At 40.2% G+C, this 20883-nt stretch overlaps 1 protein-coding gene and 1 pseudogene across 1 annotated transcript in view; both read right to left on the reverse strand.

The window, feature by feature from the left end:
• MAP3K15 (mitogen-activated protein kinase kinase kinase 15) overlaps window positions 1-20883 on the reverse strand; it is a 204892-nt gene that overhangs the window by 163094 nt on the left and 20915 nt on the right. The window contains 1 exon segment of the mRNA XM_037820970.1: window positions 14790-14929. Coding sequence (XP_037676898.1) covers window positions 14790-14929 — 140 coding nt within the window.
• On the reverse strand, window positions 5108-6254 carry LOC119522559 (annotated as a pseudogene).

The following is a 20883-nucleotide window of genomic DNA, read 5'->3' on the forward strand; positions in this document are numbered from 1 at the left end:
AGAAACCAGATGGGTATCATCAGACATCAAAGATTTTGATCTTGAACTCAGAAAACCCAAAGGATGAGGCAAGAAGAGAAGAAATTTAGTTGTCCTTTTGCCAAAGTGTCCCAGAGCAGTGTACACCTCCTTTGATAACTATGGATCCCCTGCCATAGTCAAACTAAAGAGGTGAAGGTGGCAAGAGGAAAGAACCAGGAGAAATTCTGCTGCCCTGAACTCAAGGTCTGACCCTATTTATACAAGCCACGGAACACACTGCCCCAGGACTGCCACTGGCTGTTGCTCAAAACACTTAGTTTATAGGGCTGAGAGAGCTAACCATTTCAATGGGAATAATGAGTTTCTCATAAGTCTTGACTTTCCAGGAAAAAAAAAATCACGTAGTCTAGAGGTCAAGAACCAGATTAGTTTCTAATAACATGCTCTTTTAATAACATGATCCGAGCTTGGAAATTTAACTGTTTTTGTAAAAAGCAACTGTGAACTTGGGCTTTAGGATGTGACAAATTTTTCCAAAATAAGGTCTAGAGTCCTTTTTAAAAAAAATTGAGGTAAAATTCACATAACAAAATTAACCATTTTAAAGTAAATAATTCAGTGGCATTGAATACAATCATGATGTTGAACAACTACCATCTCTATATAGTTCAAAAACATTTTCATCGCCCCATCTAGTGTCCTTTATAAGGATTCCTTCAACAAGAATTGAGTGAAACATCTCATGTCTCTCAGGGATTTTCCTGGGGGATGGGGAAGGTGCAAGTCCCCATGTTTCCTTGCTGGTGAACTTACATATAATGGTCAGGTAATTAGCTACCGATTCAATGGGACAAAAATAAATTATTTCTGTGCCTATCATAAACAGTATCTACAGTTTAAAATTTTCTCAAATGAAATGATTTTACTGTGGTGGACACTGCCATGCCACCCAGGTTCCCCTACAAGGAAGAATGCGTTACCCCAACTGCTGAGAGCATCTTATAGAACCTTCCAGCACTGCTTCACTTGTAGAGAGCAAGCACCTCACCCAAGGGCACACTCCTTCCAATGACTGATGGATACGGGAATCTAAAGGCGAGGGACCATCTCATCCCGACTCAGGACGCCTGTGTCTGGTCTGCTTCCTTCCCTTCCCTTCCCCAGCACTGATCCCAAGGGCCCTCCTTAATAAACCTCCCGTACCCTAAACTCAGTTGCCGAGTTGGCTTCCGGGGGAAGGCAACATGTGAAATATACCAAACTTCCAAGGTACGGTTATTTTTACAAAGGGAAATGAAAACAAAAGACGTTCAAGAATACCTGTGAACTCTGTACACTAATGCCAAACCTCCAGGAAGTTCCAAGGTTCAACTGCTAAAGTAGCCTTGGAGATGGTGACATTTTCACTCTCATGCTTTCATAAAGATACAGCCTGGATCTGTCATCATATAAACATTTTCTGAGGCGATAAAATGCTGAGACTAGCTATCTTTACTATCTTGAAAGCAGCATAAACTGCATTAGGCATGAGTTAAAAACAGATTAAAATAGTATACAAAAAAAACAAGAAGTCATTTTTTTATTGAACTCTGGCCAAAAACTGAATTTTTAACTCAGATACTGAATTCTGAAGTAAAATTTGATAATAGTATTAAAAAAGATTTTGTTAAAGGTATTTTTAAAAATCAGTCCTGTTTCTTTAAAAAATATTTACAGCTTCTACAGTGTAGAACTTTTGATTTTCTCATGAAACAAAGTATTAAATAAAATATAAAGCAAATACGGTATACCCATTTTACCATTTGACTTTTAAGCTTTTTATTCTCAAGCACTTTAAAACTTACAGGACAGTTACAAAAATAATGCAAACCCCACAGAACTCCAACTCACCCCCCAACTCCCCCGTCTACACACCCAGATCCACCAATTTTAACATTTTGCCTCATTTACCATACCATTCTATTTATCGATCCATTTTCTAAACACGTGAGTATAAGCTGTAGACATCATGCCCCTTGAACACTTAATACTGCCATGTACATTTCCTAAGAACAAGGATATTCACTTACATAACCTAACCTTAAGGGTGCTTGTCAAGTTCAAGAAATTTAACATTGATATAAAGCTTACAGTCTACATCCCAATTTCTTCATATGTCCCAATAATGTCCCTTTGAGCCTCTTCTCCTCCCCTGCTAGATCCCATCCAGGATCAGGTATTGTATTTAATTGTCATTGTCTCTTCAATTGCTCTTTTTTTAAAAAAAAAAATGTGGGAACATATATACAACATAAACTTTCCCATCTCAGCCACTCCCAGGCATACCATTCAGTGGAATTAATCACATTCAGACTATTGTAGCACCCTCACCACCTTCCATTGCTCCCCAAAGAGAAACCCTATACCCATTATGCATTAACTCCCCATTCCCCCTGACCCCCACCCCGCCCCTGGCAACCAGCACTAGAATTTCTGTCTCCATGAGCTTGCATATTCTCCAATATTTTCTCTGTAGTTTCCATGGGGCTTAAATTTAACATCATAAATCTATAACAATCTCATTTGTTTTGATACCAACTTAACTTCAATAGTGTGCACTATGTTCCTATACCCCTCTATCCCCACACTTTTATGTAAATTTTGACACAAATTACATGTGTAGACATTATGAGTCCGAAACCACAGATTTATCATTACATTTCATGCATCTGCCTTTTAGATCCTGTAGGAGTTTAAAAAAAAAAAAAAAAAAAAAGTGGAGTTACAAACCCAAAATACATAATGCTATCATTTATAATTACTCAATGTTGTTATCCTCACCAGAGATGTTTATTTCCTCATGCAGCTTCTATACATTGTCTATTACCCTTTCCTTTCAAACAGCAGAACTCTCTTTAGCATTTCTTATAGAGCTGATCTAGTGGTGATCAATTCCCTCAGCTTTTATTTATCTGTGAATGTCTTACTCTTTCCCTCATTTTTGAAAGACAGTTTTGTCAGATATAGAATTCTCAGACAGTGGCTTTTGCTTTCAGCAATTACATATGCCATCCCACTGCCTTTTTGCCTCCATGGTTTCCAATGAGAAATTGACACTTCATCTTATTGAGGCTCCCTTGTATGTGACACTTTGCTTTTCTTGTGGCTTTCAGAATTCGCTTTATCAGTGGCATTCAATGGTTTGATTTTAACATGCCATGGCCTGGGTCTATTTGGGTTTATCTGGTTTGGAGTCTGTTGAGTACCTTGGATGTACATATTTACGTCTTTCATTAAATTTGGGAAGTTCTCAGCCATTCTTTCTTTCAATATTTCTCTGTCCTGTCTCTTGCTCTTCGCCTTCTGGGACACCCACAGTGTAAATATTGGTATACTTGATGGTGTCCCACAGTTTCCTTGGGCTTGGTTCACTTTTCTTCATTCTTCCCTCTTTCTGCTCTGCAGACAGCATGATTTCAATTGTCTTATCTTCAGGTTCTGATTCTTTCTTCTGCCAGCTCCAAACTGCTGCTGAACCCCTCTAGGGAATTTTTAATTTCTGTTACTGTGGTTTTCAGTTCTGTTTGGTTCCTTTTCATAATTTCCACCTCTCTATTGATATCTATTTGTGTTCATCTATCATTTTCCTGATTTCCTTTAGCTCTTTGCCCATGTTTTCATTTAGCTCTTTGAGCATATTTAGAACCATTTCTCAAAAGTCTTTGGAATGTCCCAGGTCTGGTCCTCCTCCCTGATGGTTTCTAATGCTTCAATCTTCTCCCTTGCCTGGGGCACATCTTCCTGCTTCTTTGTATGTTTTATAATCTTCTGTGGAGACCTGGACATTTTGATATTTTAGCTGGACTTGAGACTCTGAGGCACCTGTTCCTTAAGCTTGTATCCAGCATGTATTATGACAGAAATTTCCTTGAATGCCGGGGCTAACGTAAAAAAAAAAAAAAAAAAAAAAGGTAAAAAGAACCTCTCCCAGTCTTTGCAGATTGATCTGTCCAAGTGCTCTCCTTCAGGGCTTTTCCAAACAATGAGCTTAGAGAACAGCTCCAGGCCAAAGCATAGGGGCGCCCTGATCCTTTCTGCCCAGGCAGCTTGACTTGGGCATGCACACATGGCCCTGGGAACCCCCCCCCCCAGTTACACAGTTCTGAATGCCCCCTCTTCCCTAGGAAACAGTTACCTCACAGTCCAAGCACTGCACTGTGTGTCCTCGAGCCAGCAATCTGTAGGAGAGCTCAGTGAGCTGCCTGCTACATGCAGGACAAAGCCTCAGATGGCGAGTCCCTCAGGCCACACCAGAAACGTAGGGTCAGACATACATGCTCCCAGTATGTGTGCAAGGGTTACTTTACTCCCTCTGGAACTGGAAGCTTGGACTGGCTCCATGATGAGCCGGTGAGGGAGGGGGCCAGCCAGGGCACCAGGTATCCTACTGCTTTTAAGTAGCCTTTTTCTTGATTTGGTGCTCATCCTTTTACTAAAGTCCTTTAACTGTTTTCTGGAGCTTTAAGAAAGATGTTTCTGCCATTTCTTGCTGGTTGTGCAAAGCTTCTGTGCAGGAACAGAGCCCTGAAACATCTCATTCTGCTACCTTGTCATTTGACTTTTAAAAGTATAATAAAAATATGTCTTCAGAATCAGGATACTGAGTATGAATTAACATATTTGAATCAATGTTATAGTGGTTCAAATTCTGCCACTTGCCAGCTGTTTGACCTTGGGTGGTTTGCTTAACTTCTCTGTGCTTCAGTTTCCTCAAACCTTATAACTTTAAATTGTTATAAGGAATTGATGAGTTAATATTTGTTAATCACATAAAATAGTAGTTCACACATAGCACTGTATGAATGTTTTAAATTATTTGAAAATTAAAAATAAAATATATTAGTGTAAGCAGACACAAAATCATCACCTCTCTTCTTATGTTAAAATGAAATCATCCTACAATATGACCTAACACTTGTGATGGGGCTAACTTATACCCATGATAATACTCTATCCTGTAATGCTAGAATCCCATATGCAACTTTTACATTTTCTCAGTGATCCTTTGAGTGACAGAAGACAATGTAAAATTAAAACTACAGTTTGAATCATGATTTTATTTTATTTTTAGTTCAAATATTTCATACCAAGTTTCCAAGAGATTGTACTAAATACTGTTTTTTTTTGGGGGGGGGTACCAAATCACTTTATTTGAAGGAATGGTACAAATGAAAGAACTTGGTGGATGTTGGTACAACTTATAGAAAAGGTAAAGGTAAACCCAACATGCATGCAACTGCCGTGGTGACCATGGAAGTCACCCTGTGGCTCTGGGGAAGACAGTGTAAGGCTTAGCTCTCATCATCACTGTTTCCCAGAGTGTGCTTGTCAAAGAGATACTCTGCCAAGCCAGAATCTGGGGCCCCCATCTTGTGCAAGTTAGTTACGTAGTCACCCAATTCCTTGATGGACTTCACCTGCTCATTCAGGTAATGGGTCTCAATGAAGTCACGCAAGTGGGGGTCATTTTTGTCAGTGGCCAGTTTGTGCAGTTCCAGTAGTGACTGATTCACCCTTTTTTCCAAGAGTAATGCACACTCCATTGCATTCAGCTGACTCTCCCAGTCGTCTCATTCTGGTTTCTTGATATCCTGAAGGAAGATTAGGCCACCGCTTTGGTTTTGCAGCTTCATAAGTTTCTCCGCATGTTCCCTCTCCTGAGACTGGTGAAGAAAATATATGGCAAAGTTCTTCCAAGTCACATCATCACGGTCAAAGTAGTAGGACATGGACAGGCAGATGTAAAAGGCGTAGAGCTCCAAGTTGATCTGGTGGTTGATGGCGGCCTCTGAGTCCTGGCTGTAGTTCTGGCGCACCTGTGATGGGGCCATGGTCATCATGGTGGCGGCTGAGGAGAGGAGGCGGCAGCGGCTGCCCGGCGCTGGAACAGCGGCGGAGGGCTGCTTGGAGTGACGGGCCGACGGAGGGCGAGCGCCGGGTTCCGATCAAGCACAGTTGAAGCAGGAAACCCCGGCGACTCTCCGTGAAGACATCTGGCCTAAATACCGTTTTGTGTCCTGTATAATTCCCTACTTGATGACTAAATTGAAATGTTTTAGGACAAATGCTCTCTTTCAACAAAGTGTAATGTCTTGTGTCCTGCATTAGACAAATTGTATTGAAATATAGTACTTTCAAGAGTTACAATATAGAGACTCCTATTTTTGTCCCAATTTTTTGAAAAATAAATCTTAAAAGTTTATCTTTGGATTTTTAGGTAAGCCATTATTTTATGGCACATGTTTAATGTCTGCTTTATAGCATATAAAAGGAAAAAAAAATAACAGGTTTACCAGCTGTTCAAGTAATTCCAAGAAGATGGGGGGGGGGGGAGCCAGGGAATGCCATCTCTATGAAAACCATAGGCTTTTTGCTGACATTGAGAAGCTGACTGTAAAATCTGCATAGAAAAGCAAAGGATGTGGAATAGCCAAAATAATTTTGAAAAAAAAAAAAAGTTGGAGAATTTACAAGTATGGACTTCAAAATTTATTATAAAGCTATAGTAATTAAGGCAGTTTGATAGTGGCATAGGATAAATGTATAGATCAATGGAATAGAATTGAGAGTCCAGAAATAAATCTTCACATTTATGGTCTACTGATTTTTTGCCAAGGGTGCCAAGACTATTCAATGGGGAAAGAATAATCTTTTCAACAAATGGTGCTGGAACAAACAACTGGATATCCACAAGCAAAAGAATGACTTTGGACCCCTACCTCACACCACATACCAAGACTGACTCAAAATGGATCAGTGAACTAAATGTAACATCCAAACCTATAAAACTGTTAGAAGAAAACTGGACTCAATCTTCATGAGCTTGGGTTAAGGTAAGAGTTCTTAGATACAATGCCAAAAGCGTGATCCATAAAACAAACAATAAAGTATCTGAAAAGGGACTTGCTTCCAGAATACATAAAGAACTCTCCCAACTCAATAGTAAAAAGACAAACCATTTAAAAAAATGGACAAAAGTACTAAATAGGCATTTCTCCAAAGAAGATGTACAAATGGCCAGTAAGCATCATGAAAACATGCTTGACTTCATTAGTCATTAAGAAAATACAAATTAAAACCACAATGAAATACCACTTGCTTTATACACACACACACACACACACACACACAATTACTTGTTTTATATATATGTGTGTGTGTGTGTTACCACAATAAAATATTTTTAAATGTTACTCCTTAAAACAACAGGAGCTACAATAAAGCAAGGACCAAGAGAGAAAACTTTTAATTTTCCTTCCTGACTGCTGGGTGTATCAGAGATTAGAAATTTCCTTGTCCTCTGGGAGACACAGTGTCATTCTGATATGATTCTACTGCACATGCACCTGTTCTGTACATCATCCTTAAAGACAGATGATACCAAGTCTTGGCAAAGATGTGGAGAAACTGGACCCCTCAGTGCTGGTGGAAATGTAAAATGGTACAGCCATTATGGATATAATTTTGCAGTTTCTTATAAAGCTAAACATATACATACCATACGACCCCGCAATTCTACTCCTAAGTATCCACCCAAAAAGCATGAAAACTTATGTCCACACAGAAACTTTTACTTGATTATTTAGGGCGGCATTATTCATAATAGTCAAAAGGTGGAAACCATCCAACTGTCCATCAACTGGGGGAATAGATAAACAAAATGTGACACAGCCATACGATAGAGAACTATTCAGCAATAAAAACAACTTCTGATACATGGTACAGCATGGATGAACCTCAGAAACATCATGCTCAGTGAAAGAAACTAGATGCAAAAGATCACATGCTATATGGGCCCATTTATAATGAAATGTCCAGAAAAGGCAGATCTATAAGACATAACACAGCCTAGTAGTTGCCTGGGGTTAGGAAAGGGGACATGGATTGGCTACAGACAGACATTTTTTGAGGGGTGATGAAAATATTCTAAAACTGGATTGTGGTGATGGCTGCAAAACTTTGTAAATTTACTAAAGATCATCGAATTGTACACTTAACACAGGCAAGCTTTATGGTATGTATGTAAACTATACCTAAATAAAGCTGTTAAAAAAAAAGCCCATGACACAGGAATATGGGCATCACCCGAAAAAGAGGTGAGCACAAAAGGCAATCCAGTGTTTCTAAAGGGCAAAGGGTCCCTGAAAGGCTGTGGGTCTAGTCCCAGAGAGCAGCTTCCCAGTCCCTCACATCCCTGCAATGCAGCTGCTCTTACAAATTAAGTGAACGTGCCTATCCCTCTACCAAATGAAGCTGAATTCAACACATTATCAGGTACAATTCTAGAAACCTGATGAGTCCCTAAAAAAAAAAAATCTTAAACCGTCTTGGTTTTCACATATGCATAAATCATTTCGAACATCTCATTGCATGTTCAGGGTGTGGCATTTGATCTGTACACTTCACTCACAGGACTTCATAGTAAAATACAGCTTTCCAAAATGATCACAGACCCACAATTCTACCAAATTCTAAGAACCTCTAGGGTCTTATAGTCCAGGCCACTGCAGTGTTAACCCAATTACATGTAGGGGGCAATTGAGCAAACCATCCTAAAAATCACCAGGTTGACTTTGCCATCTATTTTAATGTTTAATTACTATCAGTTGCCAGATATCCATTCTGTTAATCCAAATCTTTCTTCCACTTGCCCTGGTTCCATCCTATCTGGAGCGGAAGAAGTAACCATCTCCTTACTTTCAAAAAGGGGCTCACATTTGACCATGGCCATTAATAGTACCATTCACCTTTCTTCTTAGGTGCATTTTCTACCCTTTCAGTCACCTCTGGTCCTTTGTTTATTCTTCAGAATGATCTAAATATTTACCCCTCGCCAGGCATGACAACCAATACTGAGCACAGAATTCTAAAGTACTGCCAGGTACAGCAGAGGGAATAGTTGCCAAATCCTTTGGAATAAGTTTATTCCTTATAAAACAAACAACAACAAAAATGACTGAGGGAGAATGGTGCCAAGGTATACTTAGAATTACCTAGAACATTAAGGAATTCCCGGGTGTGAAGGGGGGGGGGGAGATGCACCAGAATGAGGGCATATGTAGTAGAATCGTATCAGAATGACACTACGTCTCCCAGAGGACAAGGAGATTTCTAATCTGATAGACCCAGCAGTCAGAATGGAAAAAGAAAAAGTTTTCTCTCTTGCTCTTTGCCCTAATGTAGCTCTTGTTTTAAGGAATAACTTTTTTAAAAAAATTATTGTTGTAGCATATAAAATGAAATTTGCCATTGTAACCATTTTGGGATTGGCAATTCAGTGGCATCAATTGCATTCACAATGTTGCGCTACTGTCCCCACTATCCACTGCCAAAACTTTTTCATCCCCCCCAAACAGAAACTCCGTAACCATTAAGCAATAACCACCAATTCCCCTCCCCCAGCCCCTGGAAACCTCTAATCTACTTTCTGTTTCTACAAATTTGCTTATTCCAGACACTTTATATAAGTGGGATCATATGGTATTCATCCTTATGTGTCAGGCTCCTTTCACTTAGCACAATGTTTTCAAAATTCATCCATGTTGTAGTATGTATCAGAGATTCATTCCTTTTTATGGCCAAGTAATATTCCATTGTATGAATAGGCTACATTTTGTTTATCTAGTCATCTGTCACTTGGGATGTTTCCACTTTTGGGCTATTGTGAATAATGCTGCTATGAACACTGGTATACAAATATCTGTTTCAGTCTGTGCTTTCAAATCTTTGGGGCATATATCTGTAAGTGGAATGGTAATTCTATGGTTGACTTTTCAAGGAACCAAAGGAATAACCTTTTCATAGACATTCCTTGCATTAAATCCAAGTTACATCTTTTCACTTGTGCAACAAATCTAGAACCACAGACATGGGGTCCTGGAAGGTCTCTATGAAATGACAGAGTTCAACCAGCTCATTTTCTCTATGAAGGGACTGAGGCTAGGGGGATTGGGACCACCACCTTGTGCCCCCTGGCCCTCAGACCCACGCTCCTTCAACCGCACCCCATGTGTCTCCATGAGGGAGCTAATTTAAGAAATCAAGATTTAGAAAGAACAGGAAAGACCCCCATTAATGGACACCATCAATATATAAAATCAAAATGAAGTGAAATATCTTCCCAGTTCTTTTTAGAGCGACACTGAAAACATCTTGATGACTTATTTTACAAGGCTCCTTGTTAAATCCATGCTCTACACAAAAATGGCCTCACTTGCTTTCTTTCTCCAATGGTAATTACATAAAGGACACCATTCGCATTATTTCTAGAACTTCCTTCTCTGGCTTAAGGGGAGGAGAATCAAAGCTTCTGAGTCTGCTGTGGTCCTGGCAAAGCCAGGGAAGGGCCTTCTGGGAAAGAAGAAAAGCTCCCGCGCTCCCCTGCACAGGGCACCCTTGAGAGAGCGTGGCCTCCTGGGCCCTTCTTTCCTTGGAGTCCCTCTTCCTGTAGAACTCCAATTGGAATAGGAAAAGAGGCTGGAGGCCCTTTTCCTTTAGAAGTGTCAGTGGGCAGGAGGCCGAAGCCCAAAGGAGGGGGGGCAAAGGGCCTGTCCTTAGTCTGGGCCAGTTTCTAAAATCATACCGCCATAGGTGGTGGTGGTGGGGGGGGCTGTGGCAGCTTGGGGGGAGGGTGGTCATTCAAAAGTACAGGATAACCTTGGGATGATTTCCAAGGACACTGATTTTATTAGCATATTTTTAGAGTGGGGGTTTTATTATAATATCCAATCAAATGTGGCTATTACTGTATAGTTGCAGGAACTTTTAAGCCACATTGGGACAAAATGAAGCGGAATTTCATCCACTTCTCAGTTTGTGGCAGGGAACTTCAGGCTAGGTGCCTATATTAATTGGGATACAAGTTCAGGCTCCTCCATTGTTAGAGGAACTTTGGTGGCTCCAGGAAAAGAATCTTGATGGTTCACAGAACCACCACCCCAGCTCAGAAGGAGATGTGTAGATGGTGCCAGGCTCAAAACCATCGTGAGTAATAAAGAACGCCCCTTTGCCTGACTTTGCCTTCTGCCCAACACCCTCAATGGCTGAGTGAGGCCTGAGCTGGTTGGCAGGTGCAGGGGTAGAGGGTCTTAGCTGTCCTCCTTAGAAACATAACTGGCCACGTTAGAAATAACTTTGCTCTCTGTGTTATTTTTCAGGCAAACAATTTACTATTTCACGATTGAGGCCAAAAATCTGAAAAGGTAATACTGTGTTTTTCTGCATTACCATATCCTGAAAAGAAAAAGAAAAGATGATTACAGCTTTTTTCAAAACAGTTCATTTCCATAAGCATTTAGCCAGAACTTTTACCCCATCATCCAGCCCCCACCTTCGAACAAGAACCAATCACCTGAAAACAGCTGCAAGTAGGATGAACCCCTGGGAATTGTAAAATTCATATTCTAAGGAAAACCTATCATAATTGGTTAGTTTTGCAACTTGCGGTGGGGGGGGGGCATTTATGTTTATAAGGATTTTCCCATAGCAGGGGTAATGTTTTTGCCTAAAAGGTATTGCAAGATTCAAGTTTGGGACCTCTGAATGCCCAGCATCTCGACTATCGGAATGCCAGCGACAGCAAGGAAGTTCTGGGAATCACCACGGAATCCTCAGGCCTGGTGCCCAGCGAGTCCTAGTAAGTGTGGCTTCAATTAATCAATGCAAAGGCTACTGGCCACCCCTAGTAGGCCTTCCTACAGATTCCCGACACCCCATTAGAATCATCTAGGAATGCTCAAATTCAATGACGACAACTTTAATCTGTTAACTTAGCATGATGTTTATACAGCCATTGGCTGTATCATCTAAGCACTGAAAACAAACAGTTGCCCAAAAAAGAAAACATAATTAAACAGAGCTGCCCTACAAAACAAGTTTGATATATACTGAGATTTCTATTTTCTGCTGATAAATGCAGATGGTTTCTTCTGGTACTAGATGTAACTGACTACCCATTTCCATTTTAGACAATATTTTTCCATATCATTAAAATTAAAATTTTTATCTAGGTCATAGCACTTCCCAGAGAACTTCATTAAGACATGACTGAGGGGGAAAATGTATTGAAATGGAAAAAAACCCCACACATTCTAATGTCATGTTTCTATTAAAATATGAAAGTGTAGACTATTAACTTCTATTTTCTAAGTTCTAAATATTTATAAGCATAACTACTGCAGTGAAAATCAGTACAAGAAAAAAAATCAATACCTAAGTATGTAAGTAATTTAGATTGATTTATAGCTTTTGGAAACTCTTCTACAATTTAAAGTACAAGAGTAAAACAGTCTCTTCTTTCGCTGTCCTATGAATTGCTTAAAATACAGCACTGTGCTTTAATTACAGATTATACTTCTATGCAAAGTGTCTGTAATTTATAACACATTCAGGTTGCACATTTGAAACAGATAGTGTTTCTACCAGGAAATAATTCCAAATCAATTCAGAAGCCAGAGAATCTTAATATTAAATTTGAAGAAAACCCACCCAAAACGTCCAACTTTGGCACCACAAAATTATGCTATTTAAATATTAGTGATATTAATCCTGAGGGATCTGGACATTTAGGAAAGATGTCCATGAAGGCTGACACTCTAAACCACTGGTTTTCAATCTTGGCTGCACACTGAGGGGGTTAAAAAATCCCAATGAATGTAGAATTACCATATGACCCAGCAATTCTCCTCTTAGGTGTACACCCCAAAGAACTGAAGACAGGTGTTCAAACATTTGTATGCACCTGTTCATAGCATTATCCACAATAACCAAAAGGTGAAAACAACCCAGATGTCCATCAACTAATGAATGGATAAACATATCTGTACAATGGAACATTGTTCAGCCAGAAAAAGGAATGAAGTTTGGATACATGCTACAATACAGATGGACCTTGAAAACAGGATGCTAAGTAAAAGCCAAAGACAAAAGACCACTTATCATATGATTATTTATATGGAGTGTCCAGAACAGGCCAATCCATAGAAACGGAAAGCAGATTCATGGCTGCCAGAGGCTGAGGGAAGGCGGGGAACAGGGAGAGACTATTTAATGGGTACGGGGCTCCTTATGGGGTGATAAAAATGTTTTGGAACTTGATAGAGGTGGTGACTGCAAATGTACTAAATGCCACTGAATTGTCTACTTCAAAATGGTTGATTTTACACTATGTGAATTTCCTCTCAAAAAAACAAAACAAAAAAAACAAAAACAAAACCCCAATGCCTGGGGCCCAAAGATTCTAGAGTAACTGGTCTGATGTGTGGCATGGACACTAGGATTTTAGAAAGCCCTCCAAGTGAGGCTGAAGTGCAGTCAAGGTGAGAAGTGCTGCTATAAACAAAACTAATCTTTTATTCTGAGAAATGATTTAATATATACTAGGATTTTCTGACTGATGTTGAGATATTCAACAATATTGATTGAATTTTGGAATAACTCGCTTCAGACATTTACAGTTTTCAAATGTGAGCATTTTTAAAATGCCATGCCGAAACAAACAAACAAACAGACAAGGGCGCCCAGTGTTCTTTTTTACTTTAGTTGCTCCTTTTCACTTTAATTATTATTCTGGTTATTTTTGAGTGTGTGGTAATGAGGGTGTCGGGGATTGATTTTGGTAATGAACGTACAACTACGTAATGGTACTGTGAACAATCAAATATATGATTTGTTTTGTATGACTGTGTGGTATGTGAATAGATCTCAATAAAAAAAACACACAAATAAGAATAACATAAAAGCTAATAACTAATACAAAGCAAATGTTTAAGGTCCTGGGAGGGCATTTAATATGGGAATTGCTCTAGCAAGGGAGGTCAGGAAAAGCACTCCTGAAGAAGTGATGCTTCAATTTAGACCTGGATAAGGAAGATTTGGAGTCAAAAAGGTGAAAGGGTTTGAGAGTAGAGGATGAGTGCCTAATGAGATGAATTTGCAAGAATATTCATTGACACTGGAAAGTGTTGATGTTATTTGAAAAGGAAGAATATGACCTGAGTATGATTCTGATTATGTTTACATGTAGAAAGACATACAGAAAATGTCAACAGGGTCTGTATCTGAGTGATGGAATTGTGAATGAAGCTTATTTCCTTTTTCACCATTTTTATATTTCTCAACTGCAATGAGCGTATTTTGTTTTTACACTAAAAATGTTGCAAAACGGAAAAAGTAAAGTCTGACTTACTAAAAAAAAAAAAATGCCATGCCATCCAAAAAGTCTGTATTAAACTTGTGAAAACTATATTTTAAAAATTCTCAATAATTACTGAGTTGAGCATGAATACCAAGTTTTCAGTTTTACTTTGCTTTAGACTAGGGAAAAAGAACACATTAAAAGCAGATGTGCTAGAATTTTCTGCCTGTTTTTGGTAACTGCTGAATGTTTTTGTATTATCATCCAACTTGAGAAGTGATTTTTTTTTTTTTTTTGATGTGGAGATTTGGATCAAATTGTCCATCAAGGGATTCAGAGAGCTGTGCCTGCTTCAGTAGGTTCAGGGATGTGGACAACAGAAACTAACAGGAGTTTTTGCCTTCACTTCCCTAATGAGCCTAGAAATGTCCAAATGCACACCTGCATCACAGGTGCTCAGTAGCCAGGAAGTCACCTGCGGGAGCGAGAACCCGTGGTGGGAAGAAAGGAACTGCACAAGCAAATTGTTATTGTTTTTCTCCAACCTCTTCAGCTACAGTTACTTTTCAACTGAAAATACAATGCTGCCTCCCCAAAACAAAGCGTTCAGGAGAGGGTGTCTGATGCCCCTTACCTTCAATGAAAGGGCAGTGTTGGCATCCGTGTCATGGTACAGGATCACATTATTGGCCATGTTGAAGCTTTCGCGGACTCCAAGATGGTAGAAGAGGGAAGGCTGTCTGGAGACGTCACTCGTGTCCACCATGGCAACATCTGAGATGGACAAGAAGACAGGATCGGGGGTGACAGATGCTGTGTCCACCTAATCTATTGCCTGCCCATCGCCAATCCGGAACTACCTGGAGCTGTACTTCTACCATCAGCCTTTTGGGCGAAAGGGAAGTGAGGGAAGATCTGATTCCAATTATCCTGTGAAATGTGGAAGAACTGTAAGAACCAGAAAGCCCCTTCTTCAAAGTGCTAGGGACACACCCTTACTAGAACTTGCTGACAGATTTATTTTTCATGTTGTTTTCATTATGAAATGTATCATCTGTCCAAAGAATATATTTAGCCTAACGTATAAAGTATAACGAAATGAAAAACCACGCAGTCCAAGACACACATAGCGTTACCAATACCGAAGGAGCCCCACGCACCCTTCCCTGACACATCCTCCTTTCCTTTCCTCCTGGTCCGAGAAACCCTCTATTCTCCTCTCTGTATTTATCATTTCCCTGCTTTTCTCTCTATATATATATTATATATGTATGCATGTGTGCAGATATGTGTATATTATGTGTGTGCCTGTAGGCACGTGTATCTGCATTATCTATGATTATGTATATGTATGAATTTCTGAACAGTACATTAGTTCTGTGTGTCTTTGAACTTTATATAGATAGCATCACCCTGTATGTAATTTTTTTACTTGCTTTTTTTGTTCAACTCTATGTGATTCGATTTGTCTGTCTAGCTCTAGTTTATGCATTTTCCCTTCTGTACCGTATTCCATCATAGGATGACTAGACCAGTTTCTTTATCCACTCTCCCCATCTATGGACATTTTGATTGTTTTTTTTTTTTTTTTTTTCCTTATTCCAAACCGCTGCAACAAGCACTCCTTTGTCATAACTCTGGGTGCACATGTCCACCTACAACTTGATGATATATATAAAATGCTGCCCTGGGACTGTGCCCTGTAGGGACCTATTAAAAACAGAGGAGCAACCAATTGCATCAATAACCAACATGTTTAAATTTGCCTATTAGTACTGGACACCATGACAAAAGCCTTAATTTTGGAGAGGGTGTAAGAGCTCCAAGCTTGAGTGAAGATTCCCACGACATGCCCTAGAGTTATAGGAATGTAGTGCCCAAACTTCTTGCTTACACCGTCACAACTCAGGAAGTTACTGGAAACCCCAGAGAAATAGCGCAGAGGAGAGTTTAATGAGGGCTGGAAGAGACAAGGAGGAAGGCCGAGGTGCGCTGTCACCAGGCACAGCTGGCTTTGTGCAGGGGCGCTGGGAGAGCCGAGTCTGGGTGTCAGTAAGCACGGGGGCTGGCCTCTCACCCGCTTATTGAGTGACTGCCACTACCTGCCAGGCGTTGTGCTGGAAGCCACGGACAGAAATGTGAGCAGGGTCCTTTCCTCAGAGACACATCCATACAACGGGGATGACAAAGGAAGCGGGTGGTTAGAACCACTGTGGGGAGGGCGGGCAGGGAAGGCCTGGAGGAGGCGAGTTTGGTCTGTGGCCCGAGGATCCATAAGAAGGAAGAAGGCATATCAGACTAAGGATGGGAGCATGGAAAGGAAAGGAAGAGAGGATTGTAGGAAAAGAAAACAGCAAGTGCAAAGGGAAGACAGGCTGCAAGTGTTAGGGCAACTGCAAATAATTCTATGGGGCCAGAACATGCCAGGAAATAAACCTAGAAGGATTAGCAGGTAGCAGATGGTGAAGGGTCTGAAGGCCACACCAAGAGGGCTGGCCTCTATCTTGAAGCAACCGGAAGCCTGTGGTAGATTTTTGTTTTCTGTTTGTTTTTTTTAAAAATTTATTATGGAGAATTACAAATATATATAAAAGTAGACAGAATAGTATAATGAAACCCCCAGACTTCTCTCCCTACTTCAACAATCATCAACTCACGGCCAGCCTTGTTTCATCTTTACTGCCACCCATGCCATACCCTTCCATATTATTTGGAAGCAATTCCCAGACACCAGATCATTTCATCTCCCAATATTTCAGTATAGATCACTAAAAGATGAGAACAAAATGGGAAGAAAAAAAAAAGCAACCACAGTATCATTGTCACACCTAAAAAGTTTTTTTAAAAACTATGAGGGTGATTTGCAATGGGTGGAGGTGGCCTAAGGGTTCATCGACTGAGGAACAGAAGGGTGAACTGTGGTGTATGCATACAATGGAATATTGAGCAACTATGAGAAGGAGTGAAGCTGTGAGACACACAACGAGGTGAATGGATCCTGTACACAGTATTTGAGTGAAGTACGCCAGAAATAAAGGCAGGCACTATAATGCCTCACCAATGTGGACTAACTACAATGTGGAAACTCAGAATTGAATCTTAGAACATAGCCTAACAGGGAAATGGTTATTGTAATGGTCCCTAGATTGTAATCACATCTATTCCTGTGAATTACATCTATTTCCTGTGAATTACATCTATTTCCTGTGAATCACATCTATTCCTGTGAATGAATATATTGTAATCACATCTATTCCTGAATTGCAATGGCTATCTCCAAATTCCAAGATGCTGATCCCTTTGTGTATAACGTGATCGATCCCTGGAACTTTGGGTATCTGTGTGACACCTGAAACTCAGAGCTGGAGCTTGGCAGATATGAATGTCAGTATTAGCACATACAGCAACTGTTAAAAAAGCTGAAAGAGAGTCCAGACTTCAATTAGAGCTATGAATGAAGCAGATCTGGTTAGGACTAAGGCAAATCAGGCCAAAGGGTAAAGGATGATACTGACTGTGTCTTAAAACTTCAACTTCCATGTGAGACCAAGGGAAGAGATGTTTAGTTGGTACAGGATCTATATTTCCTAAACAATTGAACTCATACAGTTTGTTCAAATACCACAATTACATGGAACTTTGAAAAGGAAGTGAGACCTGGTAGGTTTGCATAGGTTAATGTGAAATAGCAACACATCCCAAAGTAATTTGGGCAGAGAATAAAAATATATATGCAGGGCCCCCTGAGGAGCTAGGGGAAAGTGCAGAAGTGTTGGGCTTCCTCACCTGGATTGTTGCTGATATTCTCACAAACATCTAGGACTGATGGTTTGATATGCTGAACCCTCTATCTTGGGGCCTGCCCTTATGAAGCTCATTACTGCAAAGCAGAGTCTAAACCTGCTTATAATTGTGCCTAAGAGTCTCCCCCAGAGAACCTCTTTGTTGCTCAGATGTGGCCCTCTCTCTCTCTCTAACTAAGCTGCCTCGGCAGGTGAACTCGCTGCCCTCCCCACTACGTGGGACCCGACTCCCAGGGGTGTAAATCTCCCTGGCAACGCAGAGTATGACTCCCAGGGATGAATGTGGACCCGGCATCATGGGACTGAGAGTATCTTCTTGACCAAAAGGGGGATGCAAAATGAGACAAAATAGTTTCAGTGGCTGAGAGATTTCAAATGGAGTCAAGAGGTCACTCTGGTGGACATTCTTATGCACTATATAGATAACACCTCTTAGGCTTTAATGTATTGGAATAGCTAGAAGTAAATACCTGAAACTACCAAACTCCAACCCAGCAGTCTGGACTCCTGAAGACAATTATATAATAATGTAGATTACAAGGGGTGACAGTGTGATTGTGAAGACCTTGTGGATCACACCCCCTTTATCCAGTGTATGGATGGATGAGTAGAAAAATGGGGACAAAAACTAAATGAATAATAGGGTGGGATGGGGGTGATTTGGGTGTTCTTTTTTATTTTCATTTTTTATTCTTATTCTGATTCTTTCTGGTAGAAGGAAAATGTTCAAAAAATAGATGGGTATGATAAATGCACAACTAGATGATGGTACTGTGAACAGTTGATTGTACACCATGAACGATTCTATGGTATGTGAACATATCTCAATAAAACTGAACTAAAGAAAAACTAGGAGGGGACTTGAAACAGGTGACTCTCATACCCAAATTTGCCCTTTAGAGGCTGTGCTGAAGAAAGAAAAAATGTATGATGCTGGGAACACACTTTACAGCCTGGCCTGGACATCTGACCGCAGATGGCCGAGTCTGCTCCCTGCAGACATTTGCTTGGAGTTAAAAGTAACAACTGCAGCTGAGTAAAGTTGACATTCTACCTTGTTCCCTTGTCTCTATTACCCACCCAAATTAAAAGTGTTTTATAATGATGCCATCAAGATGTGGCAAGATAGACCCTGGTTCCAAGGCCTCGGTGACGGCTATAATCAGTTGATAAAGGGAAGGGCACAAACCGAGGAGGACAAAGGGGGGTGGTGGAAAGGGGCAGTGGGCAGGGATGCAGGTCATTTTCTTAGGAAACCTAAAATGTGGTGGAGTAGCTCATTGCTGAGTTGATGAAGTTTTCATCTGATGAAAGGCCTCCCACCCTCCCTCCCCACTCTGTGCTATGCCCTGAGCCCCCACCTCACCACCAAGTACAACCCCCCCTTCCATGTGGCAACACCAAGGGTGGGGTAAAGGCTGCTCAGTGCCAATTAAAACAGGACAGATCAATATTGCTACTCAACAAAAACATTCCGTTATAGGAAAACTGTTTCAAACCCAGAGTTAAAAACTTTGCCTGGCATTTGTCACTCAGGCCAGTACAGTGAATTTGCTTTGAGGATTTATACCAAAACAATATTCAACACTTTATTTTTTTAAGACATGTAAGACATTAATTTAGCATCAGATTTTTAAATGCTAAATTCCAGACTGGAATTTTTATTATATATAAGAAATCAAGATTTTTTTCCCCCCAAAAGAGACCACAGATTACTTTAAAAGCATCAATCATTACACTGGTCTTAGGCTCGGCCATTTACAAAATGCCGCTGCCGACATCTTGGTGGACTCTCAGAACCACCCTGTGGGCAGGCAGGGCAGTATCAGCGCCACTCTGCAGGTGGGGGAAGCCAAGTGCAAAGAGGTGACACACGTGCCCAGGGTCCCTCAGCTTCCCTGCTCTCAAGTCCTGGCTCCCGGCACCCAAGGCTTCCCACATTGCTGACTCACTTTCTGAACTTGAGCCTCCTGGAGACAGAACAGTTAACTTATTTATCAGGCTAAATCTTGGGCAAACAGATCACAGATAAAAGGCAGAGATAAAATTGGTCATGAGCTATAACACACACTAACACACACACACACACACCTTGGTTTAACAAACCTTGAGTGACCTGCAAAAAGCCAAGGCTCTTATTAAATCTATTCTTAGGAGAGTGTCTGAATTTAAAATCAAAGCACCACTCCAAGAATTCAAGAATCAGTTACAACGATCTCACCACATGCTAGTAAGAAATAAGAAAGTTGAATGACATATGATTTTAGTTCATTAAAAAGGTTTGATTAAAAACATCTTGAACATGTTTGTTAAATGTTTCAGGGGTAATAAATAAAATTATACTTTTCTAGTTTGGTTTAAAAGTATCTGATTTCCAAAGCAAAACACAAGTCAAAGAAATGATAGGATGGAGAACGATTTACCACACAGTGATTCTGTGACCACACTGGTCATGCCAGTCTTTAACTATATCCCAGGTCACCTGTAAGCAGATCCCACTGCCAGCAGGAAAAAAAAGAAATAGTGAATATAAATAAGACTAGTTTTGTCTGAATGAGACAAGCTGCTTAGAGTTTAAGTTTCAACTGGGGGAGGGGGAGGTCAGGACATCAGGACACCATGCCTAGTCTCCTATTTTTTGCTGTCCAGTATCTATTTTTTGTAAGAATGACTAAAAATAAATCATTTTTCTAACTAAAAATTGATCTAAATGTGTCTACCAGTTTTTCAAAAAGAAATACTATATATATATATATATAATCTCTATATATATATATTCACCAGGGTGAATGAACACATTGGACTTAATTTCAGAACACTCACAGTGAAATACTTGTAATAGAAAGTGTACCATGGTTTAAGCCACTTCAGTTTTTGCACATACATCATGCTCTTCCAGCTAATGATGCAGAAAAATGGACAGTA

The sequence above is a fragment of the Choloepus didactylus genome, chromosome X (genome assembly GCF_015220235.1).
Source record: "Choloepus didactylus isolate mChoDid1 chromosome X, mChoDid1.pri, whole genome shotgun sequence".
Lineage (NCBI taxonomy): Eukaryota > Metazoa > Chordata > Mammalia > Pilosa > Megalonychidae > Choloepus > Choloepus didactylus.